The sequence below is a fragment of the Mirounga leonina genome, unplaced genomic scaffold (genome assembly GCF_011800145.1).
Source record: "Mirounga leonina isolate KUSES-001 unplaced genomic scaffold, KU_Mleo_1.0 Mir_98, whole genome shotgun sequence".
NCBI lineage: Eukaryota > Metazoa > Chordata > Mammalia > Carnivora > Phocidae > Mirounga > Mirounga leonina.
In genome coordinates, this window is record NW_023270921.1 from 5,629,967 (window position 1) to 5,655,390 (window position 25,424).

The 25,424-nt window shown below is 48.2% G+C and overlaps 1 protein-coding gene across 1 annotated transcript in view; it reads right to left on the reverse strand.

The window, feature by feature from the left end:
* LOC118006696 (rod cGMP-specific 3',5'-cyclic phosphodiesterase subunit alpha-like) overlaps positions 1–25,424 on the reverse strand; it is a 57,698-nt gene that overhangs the window by 1,905 nt on the left and 30,369 nt on the right. The window contains exons 9-21 of the mRNA XM_034999469.1: positions 23,729–23,878; positions 23,037–23,180; positions 21,121–21,186; positions 20,779–20,925; positions 19,793–19,900; positions 18,045–18,154; positions 16,474–16,561; positions 16,186–16,286; positions 15,670–15,777; positions 4,306–4,369; positions 3,948–4,022; positions 2,346–2,429; positions 584–731 (exon numbers count right to left, since the gene is read on the reverse strand). Of these exons, the coding sequence (XP_034855360.1) occupies positions 584–731; positions 2,346–2,429; positions 3,948–4,022; positions 4,306–4,369; positions 15,670–15,777; positions 16,186–16,286; positions 16,474–16,561; positions 18,045–18,154; positions 19,793–19,900; positions 20,779–20,925; positions 21,121–21,186; positions 23,037–23,180; positions 23,729–23,878 (1,393 nt within the window). The remainder of the gene's footprint in view (positions 1–583; positions 732–2,345; positions 2,430–3,947; positions 4,023–4,305; positions 4,370–15,669; positions 15,778–16,185; positions 16,287–16,473; positions 16,562–18,044; positions 18,155–19,792; positions 19,901–20,778; positions 20,926–21,120; positions 21,187–23,036; positions 23,181–23,728; positions 23,879–25,424) is intronic.

Consider the following 25,424-nt stretch of genomic DNA (forward strand, 5'->3'; position numbering starts at 1 on the left):
CCGAGGGAGGGAGAGTGTGCTGTGAATCGGGAAGAGCTGGAGCAAACAAATCGCATCTGATTCCTGAAGGCGGGACTATGGCCGCTAGGTGGACATTTCAACAAGGAGAAGAACTGCTGCTCAGGGAAGAGCCTTCTAATAGTGGTACTGAAAGAGGATGTCATGTACGGTAGTGAGCCCCCCGTCACTGGTAGTGTGCAAGCAAAGGCTCACAATGGTATCGCGAGCATTCAAACACCAGACAGAAGGCCAGAAACACAGCCCCTCAAATTCCTTCAGCCTGTAATTCTAGGTTTGCTCCTTGGCCCCTGCGTAGGGCCCTATGTGCCCAGCCTTGGAATTGGAATCTGTCCTGCATCGGCTGGCGGACAGTCGGGAATCCTAACTGGGAGGCTCAGTCCTGGGAACGAGGCTCTTCCACTGACTGTGCCTTGGCCACAGTACTTCCTCTCAGTGAGCCTCAGCACGCCGCCGTGTGCAGAATGAGGGCACTAACGGGCCGGGGAGGCCTGCGTGGGACCACACGGCTGGGGGCTCTGAGACCAGGCCAGGCACGCTGTGAGTGCTCCGTGTGTCCACACACCTTGCTTGGCTGCCTTTTGCTTTTGCTTCTCCTCCTCCAGGGTCTTCATCTTAGCATCGTATTCATCGGCGAGCGTCTTCCACTCCTTGCGGTTGTTGGTGATCCCATCCAGCATGGGAGTGATCTCCTCGTGGAAGCGGGAGAATTCCTGGAAGAGAGAGAGCCTCTGGCACAGGGGCCACACCCCAGGGTCCAGTGCAGGGGAGAGGCTGGGCTGAGCACGCCCACCACAGGAACAAGCTGCCTGGGGCGGCGGGCTTCCCGTCACCCAGTGGTCTGCGTGCCGATGCTGTGGGGCCTGCAGTCAGCAAGAGCCCATCCATCCCTCTCTTGCTTAAAACCCTCCTGTGGCAGCCCCTTGTCCTTCAGGACGAAGTGCAAACTTCTTCACACAGCTTCCGAACCCCTCCAGGACTGCTGCCCTCGCCCCTTGACCATTTTGAACCCTCTGGGTAAGTAGAGTCCTCTATTAGAAGCTCACAAAGCCTCTCTTCCACCTCTCACTTCATCGTAATGACTCCCTTTGCCTGTGTCCCCCAGGGGCTGTGGCCTTGGAGAGGGCAGGGACAGCGGCGCCTTGTTCACAGAGGTGGCCCTGGCACAGCACAGGGTCTGGGGCATAAAGACACCAGGAAACACTTGCTGAGAGAAACTGGGGTTTGTGAAGGGGATTCTTAAGGCCCCTTAACTCCAAGAATAAAAATAATGCCTTGGAGCATAGCACGTGAGAGTTTATGAAGCGCTTTCTCGCCTTTGATCTCCAGAAACTCCTGGGAGGTGGGAAAACAGGCTGCCTCCCTCCTAGATTTTCAGGGGAGGAAATCAAGATGCAGGTTGATGGAGTTGATTGGCTCAAGGTGAGAACGGCAAATCCAGGGCCCACTGCGGAGTTCCAGCCAGAGCCAGCTGTGCTCAGAGCTCCTGGGTTTGGATCCAGCTATGCCACAAGCTGTGTAACCGTGGGGCGGTGACCTACAGAGCTCAGCGTCAGCCATAAAGTCAGGACAGTACAGTACCTACCTCACAGGGCTGTGATAGCGCATGCAGGGCGTTCAGCCTCGCCTACCTGGTTTTGTAATCTTGCTGATGATAGTGGGGAGCACGGTTACACTGCCCTGTTGCTCTGAGGACCCCAGTTAGCCAAGGTATAACAGAGAAGCACTTGTCCTCCCCAGCACAGCAGAAAGAGCCTGGGACTAGGGATCAGGTACCCTGGCTCTAGTCCTGGCTCCGGGCTGACTCCGGCGATGCTGGCCCTGTCATTTCTTACGTCTGGCCTCTGCCTCCTCAGGTTACACATGACCAAAATAAAAATAACAAACGGAAGGTAGATGGTGGCACAAATCACATGGAGTTGGGAGCAGTGAGTTTTCAGTGGGTTTTCTCCAAGCAAGAGCTCAAAGAAATTCCAGACGATCTTTTGACAACTGGTTTACCTTGACCTATCACATTTCCACCAGCAAGGGAAGTTAGGAGGGTGTGTGTCTGATACGCCTCCCCCTTTCCTGTCTGAAACCACATGTAGTCATCTGTCCCTATGGCGTTGAGCAAGTAGAGTGGGTGAAGCTCCAGGCTCCGGCCTGGGTAGATAATCACTCAGGACCCCATCGGGCTGGACTGAGGACCAAATGCCAATGCAGATGAGAAGCTCTTTGTAAACACCCACCGGTCACTTGCCAGGGTTTATGATTCCTGATGGTGTTTGGGAATTCCTGGGTTTAACAAAGACACCTTGCTGGGCCTGAGAAAGCCAAGGACCTACCTTGTAGACAAAGGTGCAAACAAAGTCAATGAAGCCGACCTGAAGCTTGGGGAGTTCATCCGCCTTGTTTCTGTCCATCATGGGCTGTCATGGAGGAGAAAAGGTTAACTGTATTGGGCTCCTCCTGGCATGATGCATTAAAAGGGACCCACCCTACCTAGGAAGCTTCCTTGTTCAAAACAAAACAAAACAAAAAACCCAACTAAACCTGAACTCATCAAGTTTCCAGATCTGACTAGCGGTTTGCAGGAAATAGGGGGATAAAGGAACATATTAAATAACACCATGAGAGTGCAATCAACCCAGTCCAGACTGTGGGAAACTACACAACAGAAGACCCACGGTCTTCAACAAGCAAACACATGGCAAATAAAAAGAAAAAAACAAAAACCAGGAGAAAATCTGCTCTGTCTTGAAAGAGACTCAAGAGACAGGACAACCAGAGGGAGTGTGGTCTGTGACTGGATCCTGATTTGAAAAAATCAAACCTAACTATTTTTCTCACTCAATCAGGGAAAATGAACAGAGATTAGATGATAATACAGCATTATTTCTAATTTTGTGAGCGTCACAATGGTATTGGGGTGTGTGCGTGCCTGCGCGCCCCACGTGTTTTTCTTATCTCTTAGAGACCCGCACTAAAGTCTTTATGGAAAAAATGATAACATCTGGAATTTACTTTAAAATACTTCAACCAAAAGATAAGAAAATGCCTGAGGGTGGAGGGACAGATAAAACAAGAATGGCTGTCTCTAGTGGTGGTGGTTGAACCTGGCTGATGGGTCTCTGGAGTTCATTCACTAGACCCTTTACGTGTTAAAATGCAGAGAAGAAAGAAGAGAGATCCAAATCCATGGCCCCATGCTACTCAGGTCGGGACGCTCCCTGCTCAGTTGCACTTGGCTCACACCCCCCCACTGCCTGTGCTCTCCCTTCGGCCCTTCCCAAGCCTCACGTGGGTGCCCCCGCATCCTCAGCACTGCCCCAGGCTTCACCCATCCCCATCTCCATCAGTGGCTCTGTCCTCAGAATGTCGCTCCCTCCTACCCCGCCTCTGCTTCCCAGCCCTGCCCTTGCTCAAGGCCTTAGTGAACCTCTCACTGGGCTCTTCGTCTCAGTGACTGCCCTAGCCAAGCCTGCTTTCAGTGTTGATGGGTGCTCAGCTTGCCAAGGTCTTCCCCTTGTACGCTCTGTACTGTTAACACAGGGCCTGGGGAGGTGGCCTCCTAGACTGTTGGAACCGGGAGGAAATCTGTTTTGGGGTCCCCTTGTCCATCTCTAGTTAGCTGAGGGAGCCAAGGATACGTACCGAAACTTGAGAAGGGCTTATGATTTAGGACGGCACACATTTGCCGAGCCCACTTCCAGAGTTGCTGCTTAGGTGGGTCTAGGATGGGGCCTGTGAATTCTCATCTCTAATGTGTTCCCAAGTAATGAGGTTGATGGTGGTCTGGGGACCATACTTTGAGAACCAGTGCATTAGGAAAAGGTCATCTCTACGGTAAGATCACACATGCCTATGTCAGGGGGAACATCTGTCCATCAGGATAAGAGCATACACACTCAACATCGGGCTGACGTCCCCCCCCAACCCCTACTCACGATGGGGTTCTGTTGCAGTACACTGCGCTCAAGGTCACCTTGTTCCCAGAATTCGGCGGCAACCAGCAGAGCTACCTGCAGTAGGCAGATCCCGCCCCCCGCCGACAAAGTCAAGCCCCAGCCCAGATCCTCCTACCCCTGCTCCCACCCTTCCTAGGTTTCCAGCTCAGCGAAACTTAACCCCCACCCCTGCCTCGCCGCCCCCTTTGTCGTCATCACTGGAGAGGCACTAAAGTGGCTTCCGTGTCTTGGCGGATGAGGCGAAGGTGGGCTGCTTCTGGAACTGGGAGTCCAAGCCACATCGGCTGCTGTCATGATGCCGGGACTCCCCTCCTCTCAGGTCAGGAGGGCTCCATACCTTACTCTGCACCTCCCAGGGCTTGGTGATGGCCGAGAGATCACAGGCGGTCATCATCATGGCCCTGCACACAAGGACACCATCCATCAGCCCAGAGCTAATTAAGGCTGCAGGTGCTGGTTAATTCCAACTTTCTGTCCTTTCTCTGCACCACATTGCAAGGACGGGGTCACTGCTGCATTGCATCTGGAGGTCGGGCTTTGAAGCCAGACAGAGGTTAAAATCCTGCCTCTGTCAATTACCAGCGGATTGGCATGGGGCAATTAAACCAACCTCTGTAAGCCTCAGTTTCCTTATTTGTAATAATAACGGTACTTTCCTCATAAAATGGGTGCAAGATTAGATGAGATAAGGTGTATAAAAAATCTTAGCAGAGGGCCCGGACATAGTATGTGCACAATAAATACTGGCGATAATCGTGAACATTTATTGGGTTTTTCTTACGTGACACGCACTGTTCTAGGTACTTTGAAACATCGATTTCATTTCAATCTCAGCACCTCTTCAGAGTTCTTTCTCTCCTGTCTAGTGGAGACCAGTGTTTCTCAAGCTTTATCTCATCATCCTCCACCTTCCACATCAAACAGCCTCTATACACATTTTTTCTGTAATCACTCCACCATGAAATCTTAATACCATAGACACACTGTGTATCTGTTTGGAGGGCCACAGGTCACCTTAACACCGAAGGCTTTTTTTTATTTTTTAAAGATTTTATTTATTTATTTGACAGAGAGAGACACAGCGAGAGAGGGAACACAAGCAGGGGGAGTGGGAGAGGGAGAAGCAGGCTTCCCGCTGAGCAGGCAGCCCGATGCGGGGCTCGGTCCCAGGACCCTGGGACCATAACCTGAGCTGAAGGCAGATGCTTAACGACTGAGCCACCGAGGCGCCCCTACCTAAGGCTTTTTGCTTCACCTCCAGGAACTGCTTTTTGCCCGGGGTGGGCAGTGATAGCACCCCCATTAAAAATGCATGGTATAAGAAGTACCACATCAGTCATTTCAGGAAGCCTTGCATGAAGAAGTAGAGGGAGGGATTGGGGAGAGAAAGAATGGAAAGATAAACTCTTAAAGCAGTTTCACAATAATAGGAAGAAGGTAAGACAGGTATTATTACCTAGGTAGGTAGAGTAGAAGACAGAGAAGGAGGGGACAGAGACAAAGAACTGGAGGAAGGGGGGATTTGGAGAGGGTGTTTCAGAGCTGGGGGCACAGCAGCATGCACATACGGGGTGGGGATCCAGGCTCGTGTGGTGTGGACATTGCTGGGAAATGGAAACTGTATCCGAGAAGCAGTGGAGAGCTATTGAAGGTCAAGGACGTGGTCATGACCTCTTTCAAGCTGTGCTGCAGGAAAGCAGGCTGGCAGCACCTGGAGGATGGTGCAGAATGGAGGGCGTGGGGAGGAAGGAGAGGATTTGCTGCGGTGATTCCGGGGAGGGCAGCAGGGCCTGACCTGCCGCTGTGTCTGCTGGTCAAGCCGCCTTGGTGGGCTCCACCTGATTTGGTGAGACTTGGTGAGGCAGGTGGGCAGGGGCTGGGGAGAGGGGCTAGTTGGAGAAGGCTGGGGGTCTTGCTATTTGGATGATTTTACAGTTAACCAGCTGTATCTGGCATAATTTATATAAGCTGGTCTGGGAAGCCTTCAGAATTACTCATGGAACAAACTGGTGGTCGCCAGAGGAGAGGGGGCTGAGGGAATGTGCAAAAGGGGGGAAGGCGAATGGGGAGCCAGGCTTCTAGTGAGGGATGAATACGTCAGGAGGACGAAAGGCACAGCATAGGTAAGTATTGTCACAGTGTCGGATGGTGACAGACGGGAGCTACGCTTGTGGGGAGCACAGCATGACCTACAGAATGGTCCAATCACTATGGTGGACACCTGAAACCAATGTAACATTGTGTGTCGACTGCACTTCAGTAAAGAGTTATTCAGGAAACACTAACAGGTTTAGTTATCTCTCATCAAGTTAGCCCTCGAAAGTTCGTAGGATTAAGTAAATAAGCTTTCAGAACTGCATACATTTCTTTTGAAACACCTTCATGCTTTGTAATAGCTTCAAAATATGTGCCTCTGCTTCCTCTCAAGTGTCGCAGACCTGCTACCCTCAAATAAACTAAGCAAATGAATGTCTGGCCGTGCACATCGGAGTCCCCGGCTTCCTGTCACCCGGCAGTGTCCACACTTTCAGTCCACGGGTAGGTGTGGCTTCAGGAGAACACTGGATGTTTACTTTCCTTGGCGGGAGAGTTGGTGTGAAAATGACTCCCACAGCTGGGGAAACACACCCGGTGTTTTACAGACAGAGTCTGTGGGCCTGGGAATGGGGGAGCAGGAGAGTGAGGACTTCTGGGCCCCAGAAAAGCAAATCCAAAGCCTCGTGCCCTAAAGACAAGGCACTGCATTCATTTCAGCACCATCTCCTTAGGTGCCGTGGGGCCAAGGTGCTACGCTAGGTCTTGGGCATCCAGAGAGTCTGGCAGAGAGCTCACAGGCACTCAGAGAATAGACAGCAAAAAGTTGTCATCACAATATGCTAAGGGAGATGGCAGAAAGAAGTACAAGTTTTAAGGGGGGAAAAAAAAATCCGAAGGTGAGAGCAACTAGCTCAGGTCAGGGGGCATGCAAGAGATGACAGTGGAGCGGGGTCCTGAGGGGTGCATAGGAGTTCTCCAAGAAAGGGTACAGTAAGCAGAGATGTAGTGGAGAGTACGCAGGATGGCCCAGGGCAGAGGGTTGTCCAGGAAGGGACTGTAGGGAGCCTCCATCTATCCACCCTGTACCCATATGCAGACGACAGGCAAGAGCTGGTTCACAGGCTCCCTGCTGTCAGAGAGCTTACCCACGCACTGGGGAGTCACGCATTTACCACACTAATGGATGTGAATGTGTAAACATTCTCTGGGGGAAAAGAATTCGATTCTCGGAAAACAGGTCTGAACTCGGAGAACAGGTCTGAACCGTCAGGGAGGGCTCCCTCACCGAAGTGACCGGGACGTGAGGTCTGGAGACAGTGTAGCTGTCCATTTGGTAAAGGAGTGGGTGGGCAAACACATTCCCAGCAGAGAGAACATCCAGTGCAAAGGCCCTGGTGGAAGGAAGCCTGGCACATTCAAAGAGCTAGAAGGTTGGAGGAGCTCAGGAAGCAGCAGGAAATGGGGGGAAGACGAGGCCCAGGGGACAGCCAGGGCAGGCCCGCAGAGCCGGGGCGGTGCCGGGGGACCATCTTCATGCCAAGAACAACAGGAAAAGCCTCCAAAGGAGAGTTTGAACAGAAGCCTGAAGCAATCAGATTTGCATTTTACGGGGTCACCGTGGCTTTAGTGTGGAGGGAACAGGAACACCAGCAGTGAGCCCAGCCAGGAAGCCATTGCAGGACCGGGACAAGTGTCCGGATAAGCAAGGCGTTTAAGAAGTAAACTCAACAGGGCGTGGGGATAGATGAGACGTGCATAGTCAGGAAGAGGGAGGTGGTGGCATGGGGGAGGGCAAAAGACAACGGGCTTACCAGGCAGAAGAGAGCAAAAGTCACAAAGACTTTGTATGTGGAGACATGTGAACCTTAGCCTCTGGGTAAGCAAGAGACATCAAGAGGAGGAGGGCATGGAATAAATGGAGAACAGTCTATAAAATGCCATGCAGGGGGGGCACCTGGGTGGCTCAATTGGTTAAGCATCTGCCTTCGGCTCAGGTCATGATCCCAAGGCTCTGCACTCAGCTTCTCCCTCTGCCTGCTTCTCCCTCTCCTTCCTGCTTCTGCTCTCCCTCGCTATCTCTGTCTCTCTCTCTCTCCAATACATACATAAAATCTTAAAAAAAAAGTTCCAGGCAGGGCTTTGGAATCAGAGCAACTAGATCTCTGCTCTTCTCCTTACTTGCTGTGTCAGGGCAAGTGACTTCATGTCTTTGAGCCTCTGTCTGTTGCTTTGTAAAAGGAGATAATCATATTAGATTGCATCATGAAATTCTGACTTTGTGGGTCAAAAACAATCAAAAGTCAACAATTTCATATGGTTCGATGTAATACATGCGTCCTACGGGCTACTGTGACCATCTCATAAGATGATCCTGTGAGTGCGCACATTGTCTTCATTTTCTTTATCATCACCTTCATCACGTTAACCACGGTCGCCCAGGTGCGCAGGGCTTGCTGATGGAAGCAAGCTGAGCTCCTGCTCACCTGGCCGATCGTCAAGGCAGATCTCTCTTCTGCAAGGCTGTTCGGCTCAGTGGCGCTTCTCCCCGACCCCTGGCTGGCCTCTGAAAGCATCCCAGCCCACCCAGCAGGGCATTTAGACACTCCTGGAATTGCACCGGGCCTGGAGGGTGTGGCCTGCCAGGGAGGGCCTAGGGAAGCCTGAGAAAGCTGTGGGTGTGCAGGAGAGGGAGAGGGTGAAGGTTTCCGGTTCCTGATGCTCCAGTTATGCGCATGTGACACTAGGTAAGTCCTCACTCTCTCATTTGCAAAACACTAGGCCAGGGCTGGCAAACTTAATCTATAAAGGCACAGACTGTAAATAATTTCAGTTTTGCGGACCATGTGGGTTCTGTTTCAACTACTCGACTCTGGCATCGTGACGTGAAAGCAGCCGGAGGTAAGTAAAGGCAGAGGGCCCAGGGCACAGGATACTTTTAGGGGCCTGTGACAATATTTGAATTTTAATTTATTTTCAAGTCAGAAGAAAAAAATAATATAATAATGATGGAGATGTAAGAGTGAATTCAGCCCACATTATATTTGTCTTTATACCAGCACAATCATAAAATACCATTTTATTTATTTATTTATTTTAATGGAGGAAGAAGCCACAGACGCAAAAGTGTCTAGGACCCACCAAAATCATAATGTGACCATCTGTAGAAAAGTAAAATGTTACTTATGGGTATTGAAATGTGAACTTCTTATACTTTTTGTCAGGAAATCTTTTTTTTTTTTTTTAAGAGCTTATTTATTTATTTGACAGAGAGAGACACAGCGAGAGAGGGAACACAAGCAGGGGGAGTGGGAGAGGGAGAAGCAGGCTGCCCACCAAGCAGGGAGCCCGATGCGGGGGCTCGATCCCAGGACCCTGGGATCATGACCTGAGCCGAAGGCAGATGCCTAACGACTGAGCCACCCAGGCGCCCCAGGAAATCTTTTTTTGATTATTTCCCACCCAATCATTTAAAAATGGAACAGGCATTTTCACTCATGGGTGGTAAAACGCAGGTGGCAGGCCTCACACCCCAGCGCTGGAGGATCCCGAAGCCCCTCCAACTCATGGTCTGGTCAGACTGTGAGGAGCGAAACTGGAAATTAAGTGGAGACGTGAGGGCTTTCGTGAAGAAGGGGCAGTCACACCCTCCTTCGAGAGTTACTTTCACACCTCAGCCTGAAGTCACCATCCTGAAGTAGGGTCACCTAAGAACTAGCTATGCAGCTAGAAAAGGCCGGTTGGTTTAGGTTGTGTCAAGGGGTTAGGTGTGGACCTCAGACTGGATGAGGCTCACTGACAGGAGCCCTCCAAGGTCATCGAAGCACGGGGCGGGGGAGGGGAGTGTTGCGTGTTTTCCTAACAGCAACCAATTCTGACACCAACTTCGTGTCCTACGATTCAATTCTGACACCAACTGTCAGACTCCACAGGCTTAAGGGCTCAGTCCCCACAAGACTGCCCTCACTTCAGACATTAGTCACAAATACCAGGTCCTCCGGTTACCCACACTCTTGTCCAACTTGGCTACAAAATCGGGGGTTCCCACAAACATTGCCTTCGGATTCAAAAATTTGCTAGGACAGCTCACAACACTCAGGGAAACGCTTTACTTACAGGATACACTTCAGGAATAGCTAATGGACAAGAGGCACAGGAGAAGGGATGGGGTGGGAGTGGGGCATATGCAGAGTTTCCATGCCCTCTTCAGACGTGTCACATTCCCAGCACCTCGATGTGTTCACGAGCCCAGTAGCTCTTCGCACTCTGTTGTTTAGAGATTTCGATTATGTAAGCATGACTGATTAAATCACTGGCCATTGGTGACTAACTCAGTTTCCAGCCCCTCTGTTCTGCACAGAGATTGAGGGTGGGGCTGAAAGTTCCAAGCTTCCAATCATGGCTTGGTCTTCCTGGTGATCAGCCCCCATCCTGAAGCCTTCCAGGAACCCACCCAGAGTCACCTCATTAGAACAAAAGACACTCCTATCACTCCTACCGCTCAGAACATTCCAAGGGTTTTGGAGCTCTGTGTCTGGGAACTGGGCACAAAACCAAACACATCTTATTAAAGCCCAGTAAGCTCCCAACACCACTATGTGCTGTGAGCAATACTACACAGCACTCCATGCCCCAGCTCAAATCCCATGATAATCCATCAGGTAGAATTAGGAGGTAGGATCTTTCATGCTCTTTGAGCAGATGAGGAAACTGAGGCACGGAGAGGTGAATTAACCTGCTCAAGGTCACACGAAGCAGTAAGTGAGAGAGCAGGGACTTGAACCCAGGCTGTGGGTGCCAAAGCCCTTCACTGTGTAATAGCCACACTCTACCCACGTGGGAAGGTCTAATTATATGTCATTGATGGACCCCAAGACTGCTTTACAGCAGTGGTTTTCAGTCAGGGACTATATTTTGCCCCTAGGGGATATTTGGCAATGTCTGGAGATATTTTTGATTGTCACAACTAAAGAGGAGGCTGCTATTGGCGTCTTTTGGGAGAGACCAGGGATGCTATTAAACATCCTACAATGCACAGGACAGCTCTCCACAGCAGAGCTGTCCCCAGGTTTCAGCAGTATGAACACTAACCTTAAGGTTGAGAAACCTGATTTACAGGTTTAGCATGTGTTTTATGCCAGTTTTTTCTTTTTATAGATGCAAGTAATTAGAAGCCTTGGGAATGGAAGTTTTGTTACAGCAATGTCACTCAATTCTTCCAAATTAACTGTTAAAAAGTATACTGCGATCATTCTTCTGAATGATTTATCAGCTGACAATTCCATTAGGTTCTCCTTCAATTTTGTTTAAGCAAACCTTTGAATCACTCACTTCCTCAATTTTCTGGAAGCATACCATAAAGATTTCACCAAGGCTTCTAATATGACTATTAATTACACCCTGGACACTTTCTCTGTGGCATTCTGGTTTAAGCCAAGATCCTCAGAATGGGTGAGGTCAGTTAAGACATTACTAATTTAAACATATCTTCCAGTGTTATATTTTTTATAAAGTGCTTTCATCCTCTAACAAGTTTTAACTTTTCATCAAAACTCTGCAGCTGCAGATTTGACTTGTTTAATTTATGGAAATGTTTGCCATGTAACATAATTGGAAATGCCTGTCTGTTACTGTCCAGTAAAGCAAGCAGATCAGACATGTTTTTGTCAGAAAGAATCCAATTTTATTTTCCAATTCAAATAAGCATGTTAGAATATATTCCAGTGTCATCCATCTTATTTTTTTATTCTCAGTTCTAAGAAAGGTAGACGCGGGTAGATAGATTGGTATGTAGGTAGAACAGATACATGGTAGCCAGATAGATAGATAGATAGATAGATAGATAGATAGATAGATAGATAGATAGATAGATGATAGAAAATGGCACAGATTAAATGTGTGTTGCTACTCTCAGTACTTACTTTGATGCCCCTTTGCCCTGATATCAGGTGGGCATCCCTGGACAATGGTACATTCTCTGAAGGAAGTAAGATTGTTAAATAAAAAATGCCTTAGCTCCTGTTGCCCCACTGTACAATCCAGGACAGAATTCTCTTTCTCTAATGCTTTGTTATGCCTTTTATATATATATATATATAGAGAGAGAGAGAGAGAGAGGGAGAGAAAGAGAGACAGAGGGAAGGCCTGAGTAAGACTTTATTTTGTAAGGAGGGAGAAGAGTAAGGAGACTGACGATGCTTCACCTCCTGGGCTGGGAGTGGGGGTGCGAGGGGTATGTGTACCTCAGTTTGAAGACTTCCAGTTAAAACTCCCTTGGCTTTTGCAGGGATTGAAGTCCTGCCTCTGCCCTTTTTTCTTTCTTTCTTTCTTTTTTTTAAATTAAACATCGTTATCTGGGAAATCCTCCCTATCATTCTCTGGAAAGCCTGCCTCACATCCTGTTGTATGAACGTCCTGTGACGTAGCTGACCCGTTCCCCAATCAGTGGATACTGGTTTTCAGTCTGTTTGGCGATTACAAATAAGGCTGCGTCAACTAGTGGTGGATACAGTTGTACCTGGTTGGCACACGTTGGGGACAGTAGCTGGAGGGCGAATCCTGCCCGTGGGATTGCTGGGTCAGAGGATGGGCATTTACAGTTGGACCCGAACCACTGCCCACAGAGGCTGTGTCTATTGACCCTCCTGCTGCAGTGGACGCGATTAGATTACCGCTGCCCCTCACTCTGCCCAGCACCGTGTGCTTGCAAACGTTTTCATCTTGGCTGATTGGAGGGGTGAAAAAATTCTATCTCGCTGTGGTTTTATTTTGCATTTCTCTGATTGTGAGTCAGGTCATCGTCTTTTCATATGTTTGCTTCCCTCTGTAATTCCTCTTCTGGGAAATGTCTGGGAAATGAGCCTTTTGCCCATTTTTCTATTGGATTAGTCTTTTTCTTGAATTGTATTAACACTTTATTTACTAAAGAAATGGGCTCTTTTTCTGTCAAAAGTTCTGTTGGATACATTTCCCAGCTTATCACCTGCTTTCTGACTTTAGCTATGCATTCTTACATGTGTTGTGCAGAAATCCCTAATTTTTATGTAGTTAAATTTATCAATCTATTTATGACTTTTGAATTTTATGTCACACTTAGAAAAGCTCCCTCTGAATTTATTCTTTTTAATTCTACTATGCCTTTTTCCCTCTCTTCCTTTTTTTTGGTTTGTTTTCTCATTATTTTAAGATCCTTGATTCATCTGGAACTTATTTTGCTATAGGAGTAAGATAGCGACCTGGCTTTGTGATCACCTATGGTATCATACAAAATATCATTGGTCTTTGTTTCTGGTTCCTGGAACAAAGCTTCTCAAACCCTTGGAATTTCCTGAGTGACAGCAGTATCCTTCCTAGAAAGCCCACTATGGGTTTAGGCTAATGACCATGATTTAGTGTGGGGTCCCTAGAAAGGCTCAGGGTGGGACTGGACACCAGAAAATCCAAGGAAATTGAGGGCTGGAACTTTCAGCCCCACCCATCAACCTCTGTGAAAGGGTGTGGGTGGGGGAAACTGTAGATTAAGCTCTGTAATGCTCAAACAATGGCGATTTGATGAGCTTCCAGGTTAGTGGAGCACCCACTTGCAGGGAAGGTGGAGCACCCCAGTTCCACAGGGACAGATGCTCCCATGCTAGTGACCCTTCTGAACCTCGCTCTACGTATCTCTTTATTGGGCTGTTCTTCTGCATCCTTTATAATAAACTGGTAGATACTAGGGACTGTTTCTCTGAGTTCTGTGAGCCGCTCTAGCAAATTAATAGAACCCAAGGATGGGGTTGTGGAAACCTCCAATTTATAGCCAGGTGGTCAGAAGCAGAAGTAGCAACCTTGACTTGCATTTGGTGTCTGCAGTGTGGCAGTCTTGTGGGACTAGCCCTTAACCTGTGCGTTCTAATGCTATCTCCATATAGACAGTGTCAGAATGGGGTTAAATTTGTAGGACACCCAGTCTGGGTCCACCAAGAAATGGAGGAAAAAAAACCCATCAGACTACCTCACGGTCCCAACATCATTTATGCACTTATCCCTTTCTTCACTGGTATAAAATGCACTTTTTAAAAAAAGTTTTATTTATATCTCTACACCCCACGGGGGCCAAACACACAGCCCCGAGATCAAAAGTTGCATGCTCTTCCGACTGAGCTAGCCAGGTGCCTACAAAATCCACTTTTAACACAGGCATAGTCTTTCGAGCTGCCCCCATTGACCTGTCCTACTCATGTCTAGGACTAAACTGCCTTTAGTTCTGCTCTTCCTACCATTACTCTTGTATTTCAGAATTTTCGGCTATTCTTGCTTACGTATTCCTCATAAGAATTTTGGCATTGCTTCCTAATGATCCCCGAAATAAAGTTGATGTTTTCCTTGGACTCACCTTAAATGAATCATTAATTAGGGAGAATAGACAACATTTAATACTGAGTGCCCTTATCCAAGAACAGGGTGTGCTTCTCACTTGTTCGATTTTTCCGCTGTTCCATTTTGAAATGTCCAGTCAGGCAGCGCCTGGTGCTCTTGGGAACAGCCATAGCCTGAGTGCGCCCCCTTGCTCAGTGGGGGCAGGTCGCACAGCTCCTCAAGATCAGGGGGTCTGCTTGGTTGGACAACCGCAAGGCTGAGGGAAGGGCAGCTTGCCATTTGCCCCTCTTCCTGGAGCCTGTCCCGGCAGCCACCTCTTCTCTGTTGCAGAGACTTGCAACATTTGTGGTTTAATCACACCTCATCTCCACAGAAGCATCTGGAGATAAAACCTGATAACTTCCTTGGGAATGGGGTCAAGCCTTCTCTTCCCTGACCGTCGATACCTAGGACTCATCGCAGGGGAGCCAGGAGACCATTTGGCTTGGGCCACCCAGTCACAAAAGGCCTCAAATTTACACTTCTCACCCCATCATCATTTGAGGTGAATCACACGGAGGCAACTGGAAGAACATATTCATTAAAAACTCAAGTGTGAGGGACGCCTGGGTGGCTCAGTCGGTTAAGCGTCTGCCTTCAGCTCAGGTCATGATCCCAGGGTCCTGGGATCGAGTCCCGCATCGGGCTCCTTGTTCCGCGGGGAGCCTGCTTCTCCCTCTGCCTCTGCCTCTCTCTCTCTCTCTCATGAATAAATAAATAAAATCTTTAAAAAAAAACCAAAAAACCTCAAATGTGAGTCCCATTACCAGACCTCATGCCAGCAAGGCACTAGAAATTTAATATAAATCATGTACCTGATTTGTGAATAGCAGAGCTATATTGTAGGACATTGCCACATATAAAGGAATGCTAAAAAAAATTAAGCCTACATATTTTGAGTAACACATAGGTATCACTCAAATCATAACTGGTGTAATGCTTTGTGTTTTATCAAAACCTTTAAAGTCATATCACGTTACCACCCAAATTCTGAATCTTATGATAGAAATACTTCAAGTACAGTGCTTTTTGTATCCAGAGAAATAAAACAATATTATCTTACGTTTTAGTGTTAAAATAAAAATTAAACATATACCATAGTTTCTGCAATTCCGTTTGGGCATAACTTCATTGTTTTCAGATGTTGGCAGCCTCTAAAATGGCAAGTGTCCCAGGGCTCCCTTGAGGACGGCAAGGCCTGTCAGCGCAGCATCTCACCTCAGGGACCCCCGGCTTAGGGAAATCAGGGGTTAAGCCCTGTCTTACTCACATAACGATTTCCTTTCGTGTCTGCTCCAGCATCATGTACTGCGTCCACTCCTGTTGGGTTTCATAGGTCTTAGACTGATCCACGATCTTTTGGAACATCGTCCTCTTCCTGCAAAACACACCAGTTCGTTAAAGGAGCTCGTCTTAGAATAAGGCAAACCCCGGGGCTTCTAACATTGGCTGTTTCAGACAGAGGCTTCTGAAAACAACATAATTAACAAAACAAGGTGGAAAGAACCCAGGCCCAGGAGTGAAGACCTAGGTTCTCACCTAGACTCTGTCACCAATGTATTACCTGGATCTTACTTAGCCAATTTTCCCCCTGGATTTCAGCGTCTCATGGATACAATGGGAGTGAGAATATCTAACTCCCAGGATTGCAGTGAGAGTTACTGTTTCATAGCACAAGAGCTGTGCCTGGCACACAGAACATATTAAATCGATTGGATCTATGGTGTTTATTATTATAGTCATTGTTATGGTTATTCTTGTTCTTAAAATGAAAAGAAATACCAACTTGAAATACAGGGCGAGGTCTGTGGCAATGATTGCTATATCCATCATGTGGATTGCATGCTCATGCTGTCTGCGATTGAGATTTTGGAAGATATTCAGGCTCTGAAGAGAAAACCGTAGAAGAGATGTGAGAAGTGATGCTGGCAGGATAGTCAGCTACCGATGGTGACCCCCTATGGTGGGAAAGGCAGCCCAGGCCGATGGGAAGAGTGCTGCCCGGCCACACTCAGGCTTCTTGTGAGATGGGGGCTCCTGGCAGGCAATGCAGAGGGCCCTCCACCCATCCTACCTCATCTCTCAGCAATGTTTTGCCGAACTCCAAGTGGTGTCTTTCCAAGATGGAGGACCCATGGAGCTTGGCCAGTGGGTTCTGGGATCTGAATGGGAGACACACACACACAATCAGTATGGAATGGCCAAGAGGAAGGTTAAAGACGTCATCCAGTCCTGCCCCCTCCTAATTCTGCAGGCAGAGAGGCTGACGGCCAGCACTGAGAAGGAGCTTGTCACACGGTGAGATAGTGGGAAAGAAGACTAGACATCAGGTCTCCTGAATCTCAGGCTTTAGCTTTCTCCACAGCTGATTCCGAGCCTCTCTGGGCTCATGGACTCCTTAGAGAGGCCGTTGAATAGCGTGTGCCCCAAAGGCACACACACATACAACGCCACAGGCAATTTTAGAGATTTCTGGGTTCTCTGTACTCATTCATGGACATTGGCCCTGGGCCATACTTTAAGGATCACAAGGCCTTGATGAAATACTTGAGTCTCAGGAGAAGCTAGGAATTCCCACAAGTGGTGTGTTTATTCATGTCTTTATTCAATATATATTTGTTGAGCACTTACTGTGTGCCAAGCACTGAGCTCAGTATTCAGCTTCCCATAAGATAAAGTGTAAACACGACCTCTAGCCTCAGAGCAGCATGTTCTAGGGCTTGTTTATGACTTACAGGCTGTGGGCCCTGGGCAGAGCCTCAGTTTCCTCCTCCATAATATGAGTATAACACTAGTCCCTGATCTACCCAGCCTACAAGGTGGTTATGAAGGTCCGCCAAGACCATGGTGCAAGGACCATGTTTCAGAGGCTGTCTGGAATGTAAGCTGTGTGAGGACAGGGACTGTGTCTGCTACCATGGTACCTCCTTTGTCTAGCACAGGACCTACCACACTTATATTAGGAGCATTACAAATACAAGGTGAATGAGTGAGCCAGTGTCAGTTACTAACATTTGGCTTAAATTCATTCAGCAGGTAGGAAGGCAGAGAGGGAGGGAGTTTCATATATTGCTGTGATAGCAAATTACCACGAACTTAATAGCTTAAAACAGTAAAGATTTATTATCTTATAGCTCTGGAGTTCAGAGTCTAAAATGGGTCCACAGAGCTGCTTTCCTTCTGGAGGCTCTAGGGGACAATCTGTTCCCTTGCCTCCTAGCTTCTAGAGGCCACCTATCTTCCTTGGCTTGTAGCCCATCCTTCATCTTCAGAGCCAACAGTGCGGTATCCTCTCTCCTCTCTAACCTCTTGCCTCCCTCTTAGAAGGACACTTCTAACTACATGGGGCCCACTTGGATAACCCAGGATAATCCCTATATTTCAAGATCTTTAATCACAACTTTGAAGTCCCTTTTGAATATAAGGCAACATATTCCCAGGTTCCAGGCATGGTGCCATGGACATATTTGGGGGTCATTATTCTGTCACTGGAGTTTACCCAGACCCACAGGGCAGGAGGAAGTAAGAAGCTGTGGACCGTGGGACTTTCCCTTGGCCAGTGAATCTGCCTGAGAGCCTTTCAGATCTGGGTAATGAATCCTGGGAGCGGGAGGCAGAGAAGGGGGACAGTGAGGGCCGACTCACTTCATCTGGTAGAGGTTGTTGGTGCCTCTGTGGTCAATGTCATGGCAGAAGGCAGCGGTGACCATGGCCAAGGCCTCCAGGTCCGTGAAGTATCGCTTCAGCTTTCCAGTCTGGAAGAGCAATCAGAGGTGCCACTCATTCCTTCCTTACAGGGGTTGGAAGCAGAGCAGATGTGAGGGGGAGGCCTGGAGCTTGGGAACACAGGGCTGACCTTGGCTCTGTCCCTGGCACAATAGTTTGACCAGATGTTTGTCTGGGACTGGGGGTTTTTTCAAGGATATGGGACTTGCCATACTAGAAGTGGAACAGTCCCAGGCAAACGGGGATGGTTGGTCACCCTAGTTCTGAGCGATCTTAACTGGTCCAGTCTCCCTCTGGGCCTCAGTATCCCAATCTGCCTACTGGAGGTAGGGTGCACTGGACTAGACAGATGGTTGAGAAATTGCAGCTGTCAGGTTTTAGGATCTGGAGGGCTTTTGAACATGCCCAGACTGGCAAAACAGACCCTCCACTGGTTTAAGCACAGCCCAGAAGAATCTTTCCCTGAGCCTCCTTCAAATACTTCTAGTTTATGCTGGGCGTTGGAGAACGGGTTGGGGAAGAGCTCTGGAGAGGTGATGCTGACTCTGTGACTCTAAGAAATAAATCAAGTCTCAGCGGTGTCACTGTCATCTTCTGTGGTGGCCTGGCCAGAATTCCTGCCTTGAGGCCCTAGTGCCTATCCGGCCCCACCATTCCAGCCATGAGGGAAGACCTGAGGAGGAGGGGGGCTGGACAAGGCCAGAGACTTGCATCATAATCTGGATGGGAAACATTTTACATGAAATATGAATCTCTGAACTCTCTGAGCCGAAAAGACTGACACAAATACACATAGGTATATCCATCCAAGGACACCGTGGCAGTGTTTGTAACAGCGAAAGGTCGACAACGAGCCCTGTGTCTAACAGTAGGGGGCTTGGCAAAGATATCCTGGTGTATTCGAACAATGCAGAATACTATGCGGCCATAACATGGTATCATGGATAAGCCTCGAAAGCATCATGCTGAGTGAAAGAAGTCAGACGCAGAAGGGCTGATACTGTCCGAGGTACTTAGGGTAGTCAAATTCATAGAGACAGAAAGGGGAAAGTGGTCACCAGGGCTGGACAGAGGGAAAAGGGGAATTGTTGTTTGATGGGGACAGAGTTTCTATAGGGGAAGATGAAAAAGTTCTAGGGGTGGATAACCGTGATGGTGGCACAACATGGTGAACAACGTACTTAATACCCCTGACTGAACCATACACCTGAAAACGGTTAAAACAGGGAGTCTTCTGTGATGTATATTTAACCACAATAAAAAATTAAATATATGGAGAACGTGATTGGTATAGTTTTTCAAATGAAGAAACATGTTCTAGGATATAACTATTCAGTTGGATATAAACAAACAGACACTCTGTGTGTCTGCGTGTGTAAAAATAGGTCTCGATGCTTCTAGAAGAGGATTTGTGAGGAGCTCTGCCATGGTTATCTCTAAATAACCGCACTGGCGTTGCGGGCAGCCTGCCCTTTCCTTCACTTTTTATTTTATACAACTCTCTCTGCCCGGAAGTCACGTAGGCTAAGCGTGTGCTCCTCTCGCGCCATTTTTTTTTTTTTAAAGCACCGAAGCGAGAGCAAAGGGGCTACTTCCGGGCGCTGGGGGGAGGTCATCCGGTGGGGCCGGAAGCGCCCGCCGCCGTCCCCCGCCGTCCGCCGCCGTACCACCAGCAAGGAGAACATGGTCTGTCCCACGTTGAAGCCGTGCCGCCAGTTGTGGTAGGTGATCCTGCGGTAGCCCTTGCTCAGCGAGTACATGAACCGCACCAGGGCCTGCGAACACGGGCGCGGGAGTGAGGCCTGGGAGGCCCTGCCCCCCCGACCCCCGACCCCCGACCCCCGACCCGGGGCCGAGCGGGCGAGCAACAGCTGCGGGGACGCTGGCAGAGTACTTTGCAAATGGCTAAATACGAGCAAAATGGACGTTGTTGGGAAACCAGGTGCGTGTGAGACCCTCCACTAACCCCGCTAACGGAGCGTCATCGGGGTTTCCCAAACTGGGTCCCGGAGAGCTACCGGGGAGGAAAACCAAAGGGGTCTTTAAGTCAGTGGTTCTCCAACGTGAGTGCCCATCAGAACCACCCGGAGGGCTTGTTAAAACACACACTTTCTGATTCATTAGAGCTAGGAGAATGCGTGTGTGTGTGCGCGCGCGCGTGCACAACGGAGACTTTGTGCTTCTGATACATTCTCAGGTAGTGCTGTTGTGGTTTGGGGCAGCACTTGGAGAACCGCTGCTTGAATCAAACAAGTCTGGGAAATTCTGAGCTTAACCCCCACCCCCACCCCAGCCCCCCCTTCCCCGTCGTCCGTCCCCAGGCCCCTAGATTCACAGTAGGCTGTAAGGAATCCTGCAGGGGAAAAGGCCTGTCTAAACTGACCCACAATTCCCACCCTTGTTTCACTATTAGTTCCCAATCATGCCTTGGGAACTCAGTGCCTCACAAGCCACCTTGAGAATCCAGCGCGCCCAGAACACTACAGTTCAGAGGAACTGGGTGTCTCTTTCCTGATAAATGACTCACCTGTGCAACATGACTAATGCTTTATAGCCTCAAAGCTGAAGGTGCACTGTTTACAGATTGAGTTTAAAAAAAAAAAAAAAAAGCAAGAAGAAAAAAGGAATCGGAAGAGGTTTATTTTGACCTTACCTCCTGAGGAATGTGAAATTTGTCCACCACTTTGAGCTCATAGTACATCTGTATCCCGCATTTCACCAGCTCCAGTTCCGTGAGGGGCAAGTCGCTGAAGTGGAACTTATTGATCTCGAACTTCTCTGCATCTGGCAGCTCTCCTTGCTGTGTAAGGAGGGGCGTCCAGGGGTTGGGGCACCTGAAGGTTCGTGGGCCCCTCCCCCGGCAGCCCCCAGCCCTGGCCCCATCCCAGGTCTGCCTGGAGGATCAGAGCAGGGTGGGCAAGGGGCATGCTTTGCGAGGCAGCCCCCTGCCCTGCGCACGCTCAGGGCACAGCCTGCGAGGTTCTGCCCTGCTCACCAGGATCTCAGCGAGTTCCTCTTCCTCGCATTCCCAAGGCTCCTTCCCGTACACCTCTCTGGTTTTCTGCCAGTGCCCAAAATAGCAGAGAGAGAGAAAAAAAATCGGTTACTATATCTGAGGTCTGAATATGGCTCCACTTTTCCATTTCCATTCTCCTCCTTCCTCCAAAGTGCTTGCAGCGGGGGCCACCAACTCAGAGAGGCTGCCCTTCACCATTCATTGATGGGCAAAATAAAAGTTCTGGGCTTCCGGCTGTGGGGACCTGCCTGCAAGTTCAGCTTTGCCACTTACTAGCAGAGCTGCTTAATGCCTTCGATCCTCCATTTTCTCACCTGTAAAATGGGGATAATAAAAGTACTTAACTGGTGAATTAAGATTAGATTTATGCCAAGTCATTTTGAAAAAACATGTATACAGCTAGATGAAATAATGCACGTAAGTCCCTCAGTGCAGTTCTTGGCACATAGCAAACACTAGAATTAAATAATGTTGCTGATATTCTTATTGTTTCTATTACTGACTGGAGTCAGAAGGTCTTGCTCATGGTCCTGGCTCTTCCTCTCACTTACTGTGTGACTTGGGGCAAGTTTCTTCCTTCCCTGGGCCTATTGTACCATGCATGTGCCAGAGGAGGGGGGACCTGGACCCAGTTTCTTGCTTCTGATTTCTTGACCCAGAGCATAATCTGTTCACTTTTCACTGGTTCCCTGAGGCTATGCTGCCAGAGGGCCCACATATCCATCACTTGGCTGAAATCATGGACTGAGACAAGCAAACCATGAGTCAATTCATCCAAACTAGATGATTTCTCCTTTGAATTTATCAGTGATTGGGATGAAATGATCAAATTTGTTGTGATATCTTCCGAGCTTAAGAAATCACTTCTGAAAACATTGGCCTGTATTGTTTCAACTTGTGAGATCTATAAGCAAGGTCCTGGGAGCTTAGCTGGACATCTTATCCAATGCCATTTGGCTAACTCAATTGACTTCTAAGATCATGATCTCTTTGAGAACAAAATTCCAGGAATGATGAATCACTAATCACCATATATCTTTCAAAGTACCTCATCCAGTTTCCTACCCCAGGTAGGACTCTCCTCTGTAGCATCCCTGATAAATGATCACCCAGCCTCTACTTGGATACCTCTCTTGACAGGGTGCTCACTACCCCATGAGGCAGGCCCTGTTCATAAGAATAGTAGAGAATTTGCTCATTATCCTGATAAAGTTTAAACGAGAACTATTTAATGAGCTGGGTGATTAGGGGACAAGGTACTTCCCCCTTCTGGACCTCAGTTTCTTCATATCTGCAACAGGGATAGAAACACCCTGCCCACCTTAGTGTGCGGTTGTGAGCATCAAACAATACACTAAGTGTGAAATTGCCTTATAAACTGTAAAGTGATGAAACTATGTGAGGACTCCCTACTAACATCTAACTCCTTCTGTCATACTTCCTTGCTCACCAAACTCCTCTGTGATCTGATTGGGTTTCTGAGTGAGCTGGCCCCATGGAGGGAGTCTCTGAGAAACTGACCATTGTCCATCGGGCTGTCAGAGAGAGCTTCCTCTCAGAGTAGGTGCTGTGGTTGGGTGACTCCATCTCTACTACCAAGTCAGCCCTCAGCACAGTGAAAAATGGAGTTTCCAGAGCTGTTAAGCCAAGATCTGGCCCTAAGACTGAGGTGGCATGCAAAGGACAGCTGTTGTCAAGCCACACAGATCAGCCATTATGTATGAGTCGCTGGTATTCGTGGAGCCATCCATCCATCCGTTGAATGTGAGGGGCCCGGGACATCCCTGTGCAAGGCCAGCCCACTCGTCTCTGCCTTCACGGAGCTTGAGTATTGCTCTGGCCACGTACCAAGGGTGTTTCTGCTAGAGCAGAAACAATAAAAGAACTTTACCCACCAGGATTTTCTGGATTTCTTCATTGTCACACTTCACGTGGTATTTTACCATGTCCTGGAAAATATCCTTCCTGTTTTCAAGTCTGTTCATTGACTCATAGGTGTCAGGGTTTAAGACGGACCAGCCCAGGAATTGAGCCAAAGACTGAAAGGAAAGAAAAGAAGAACATCCAGAGGCAGAACACCCAGGCTTGATCCTGTCTTTGCAACTTAAGGCAAGACTCCAGGATTCCATTTCCTCAGCTGTACGATGGGTTTGATCAGCTGGGTGTTGCCCTCCTCAAAGAGATGGTGTGAGGATGAAGATCAAACAATGGATGGGAATGCACTTTAAAATAAAGTTCCAACACACATAAAGCATCATTCTTATCTGTAATAACTTTACCCAAGTATGTGTACCCATGTGGGAACAGGAGGCATATGGGAACTCTGTACTTTCTGCTCATTTTTGCCATGATCCTAAAAATGCTAAGAGGTAAAGTTTATTAATTAAAATTTGTTTCAAAGGGAATGTGGATTTCTCTGACAGCACATGGTAGTGCAGAAGTGGGAGCAAAGAGAGCAGACATTTAGGCTGAGTCAGAGTCGCATCGAAAAGGTAAGCTCCCACCCCTTCCCAAGTGAGGGCCCCCCACATGCTGGCAACAAGCCAACGCTGCAACCCAATGGCAAAGGCCTCCTCCCAAACCATACCTCCATGAGGGTCTCGTCCATCTCATCAAAGGGCTTCCCATCTTTGCGATTGTAAAATGTGGCCACCCCAACAATTTCTTCCTTCTTGTTCACAATTGGCATAGAAAGGACATTCTTAATCATCCATCCGGACTCATCCAGAGGCTCTTTCTACAAGAGAAGCCAGAGTAGGTTACAAATCTGTTACTGTTCAGGAGGACCTTTCATTCAGAAGTCTGGCCAGAACTGGCCCTAGAAATAGCAGTCAGAAAAGGACAAGGGAACAATAATTCTGTCTGCTTGTTATCAACAACATATGCAACAACAGAGGAGGAGCAGAGGGGTTCCAATGAGTTTAAATACCATATAGTTCACCAGCCTCTGTGCGTCAAAACTTTCAGACTTTCTGCCATGCCAGCTATTTAGGTCTGTTTAAAAAGTGCCTGTGCTTTCCAGGTAATATCTATAAAATGAAAACTGCAAAACAACTAGGGTCTGTGGGTAGGTGGTAAACAAAGCAGATTGTGGCTATGTCAACACAACCTTTGGCTTAATGATGAGCTCTGTGCTTTTTTTACACCTGCCTGCTCTGAGAAGAGGTTAAGGTAATCTGGAGTGTTTCACCTGCTTCTGATCGTTCAGAGTCTCTCATTCACGGTGTCTCCCACACACTACCAGTGCTGGAAAGGGCTTAACAAAGCCATCATTAAAGATCTTGTTTGTTTGTCTCTTGACTCTGTTTTTTTTTTTTAAGATTTTATTTATTTATTCATAAGAGACAGAGGCAGAGGGAGAAGCAGGGAGCCTGATGCGGGACTCGATCCCAGGACCCCGGGATCATGACCTGAGCCAAAGGCAGACGCTTAACCATCTGAGCCACCCAGGCGTCCCTGTCTCTTGACTCTTGACGTGACTTCCTGGGTTACTTTTGGCCTGTCATTTTATCTCAGTGGGCCTCAATTGTCTCATCTGTAGATGGGGATGGTAGCAAGAATCTCTGGCTCACGGAACAAATGAGACAAGGGAGCTGAAATATCTCGGTCAGTCGTAAGGTGTCCCTTTATGAGTCATTTCCCCTCTGTCTGAGCCTCTCACTTTTATCATTTATAACATGGCAATGACTAGACTAGGTCATTTCTAGGCTCTTTTCTCATGGATTCATAAAATATTAAACGTTTAACTGAGCTAGAAATCGAAAAAACCAAGGCAAATGAGGCACAAAAGTTATCCTCAGGTTGCTCATAATCTGGAAGGTAAGCGAGCAACTGCACAGCAGGTGGGGAGCTTCTTATGGTTCTGGGGAAACCAGAGGAGGGAAGGAAATCAAGGAAGGCTTCCTGTACTTGGAGAGTCTTCCAGTTCCAAAGTTCTAAGATTCTTAAGGTGGTGAGATGGTGATGAGGATAATGATGATTTCAGTAACACTGGAACTCAGCACCTGGTGGGAAAGTGACTCCAGGAGGATGCAGATTACAGCCCAAAGAGCAAGGGGCTGTTGGTCAGGAAACATGAGTTCCAGCTCTGCCTTCCCCCCAAGTCTCTACCTAACCTTCGGGGAACCCCTTCCTTCTGAAGGCCATGATAAGGAGACAGGTTTTATTGAAAGCCAAACAAGAAAGCATTAAGGATTTTTAAGCAGAGAAGTTACTTGATGCAGCCTGAGTTTCGAAAAATTACTCAGGCTACTTTATAGAGGATGAGTTGGAGGAAGAAGCCT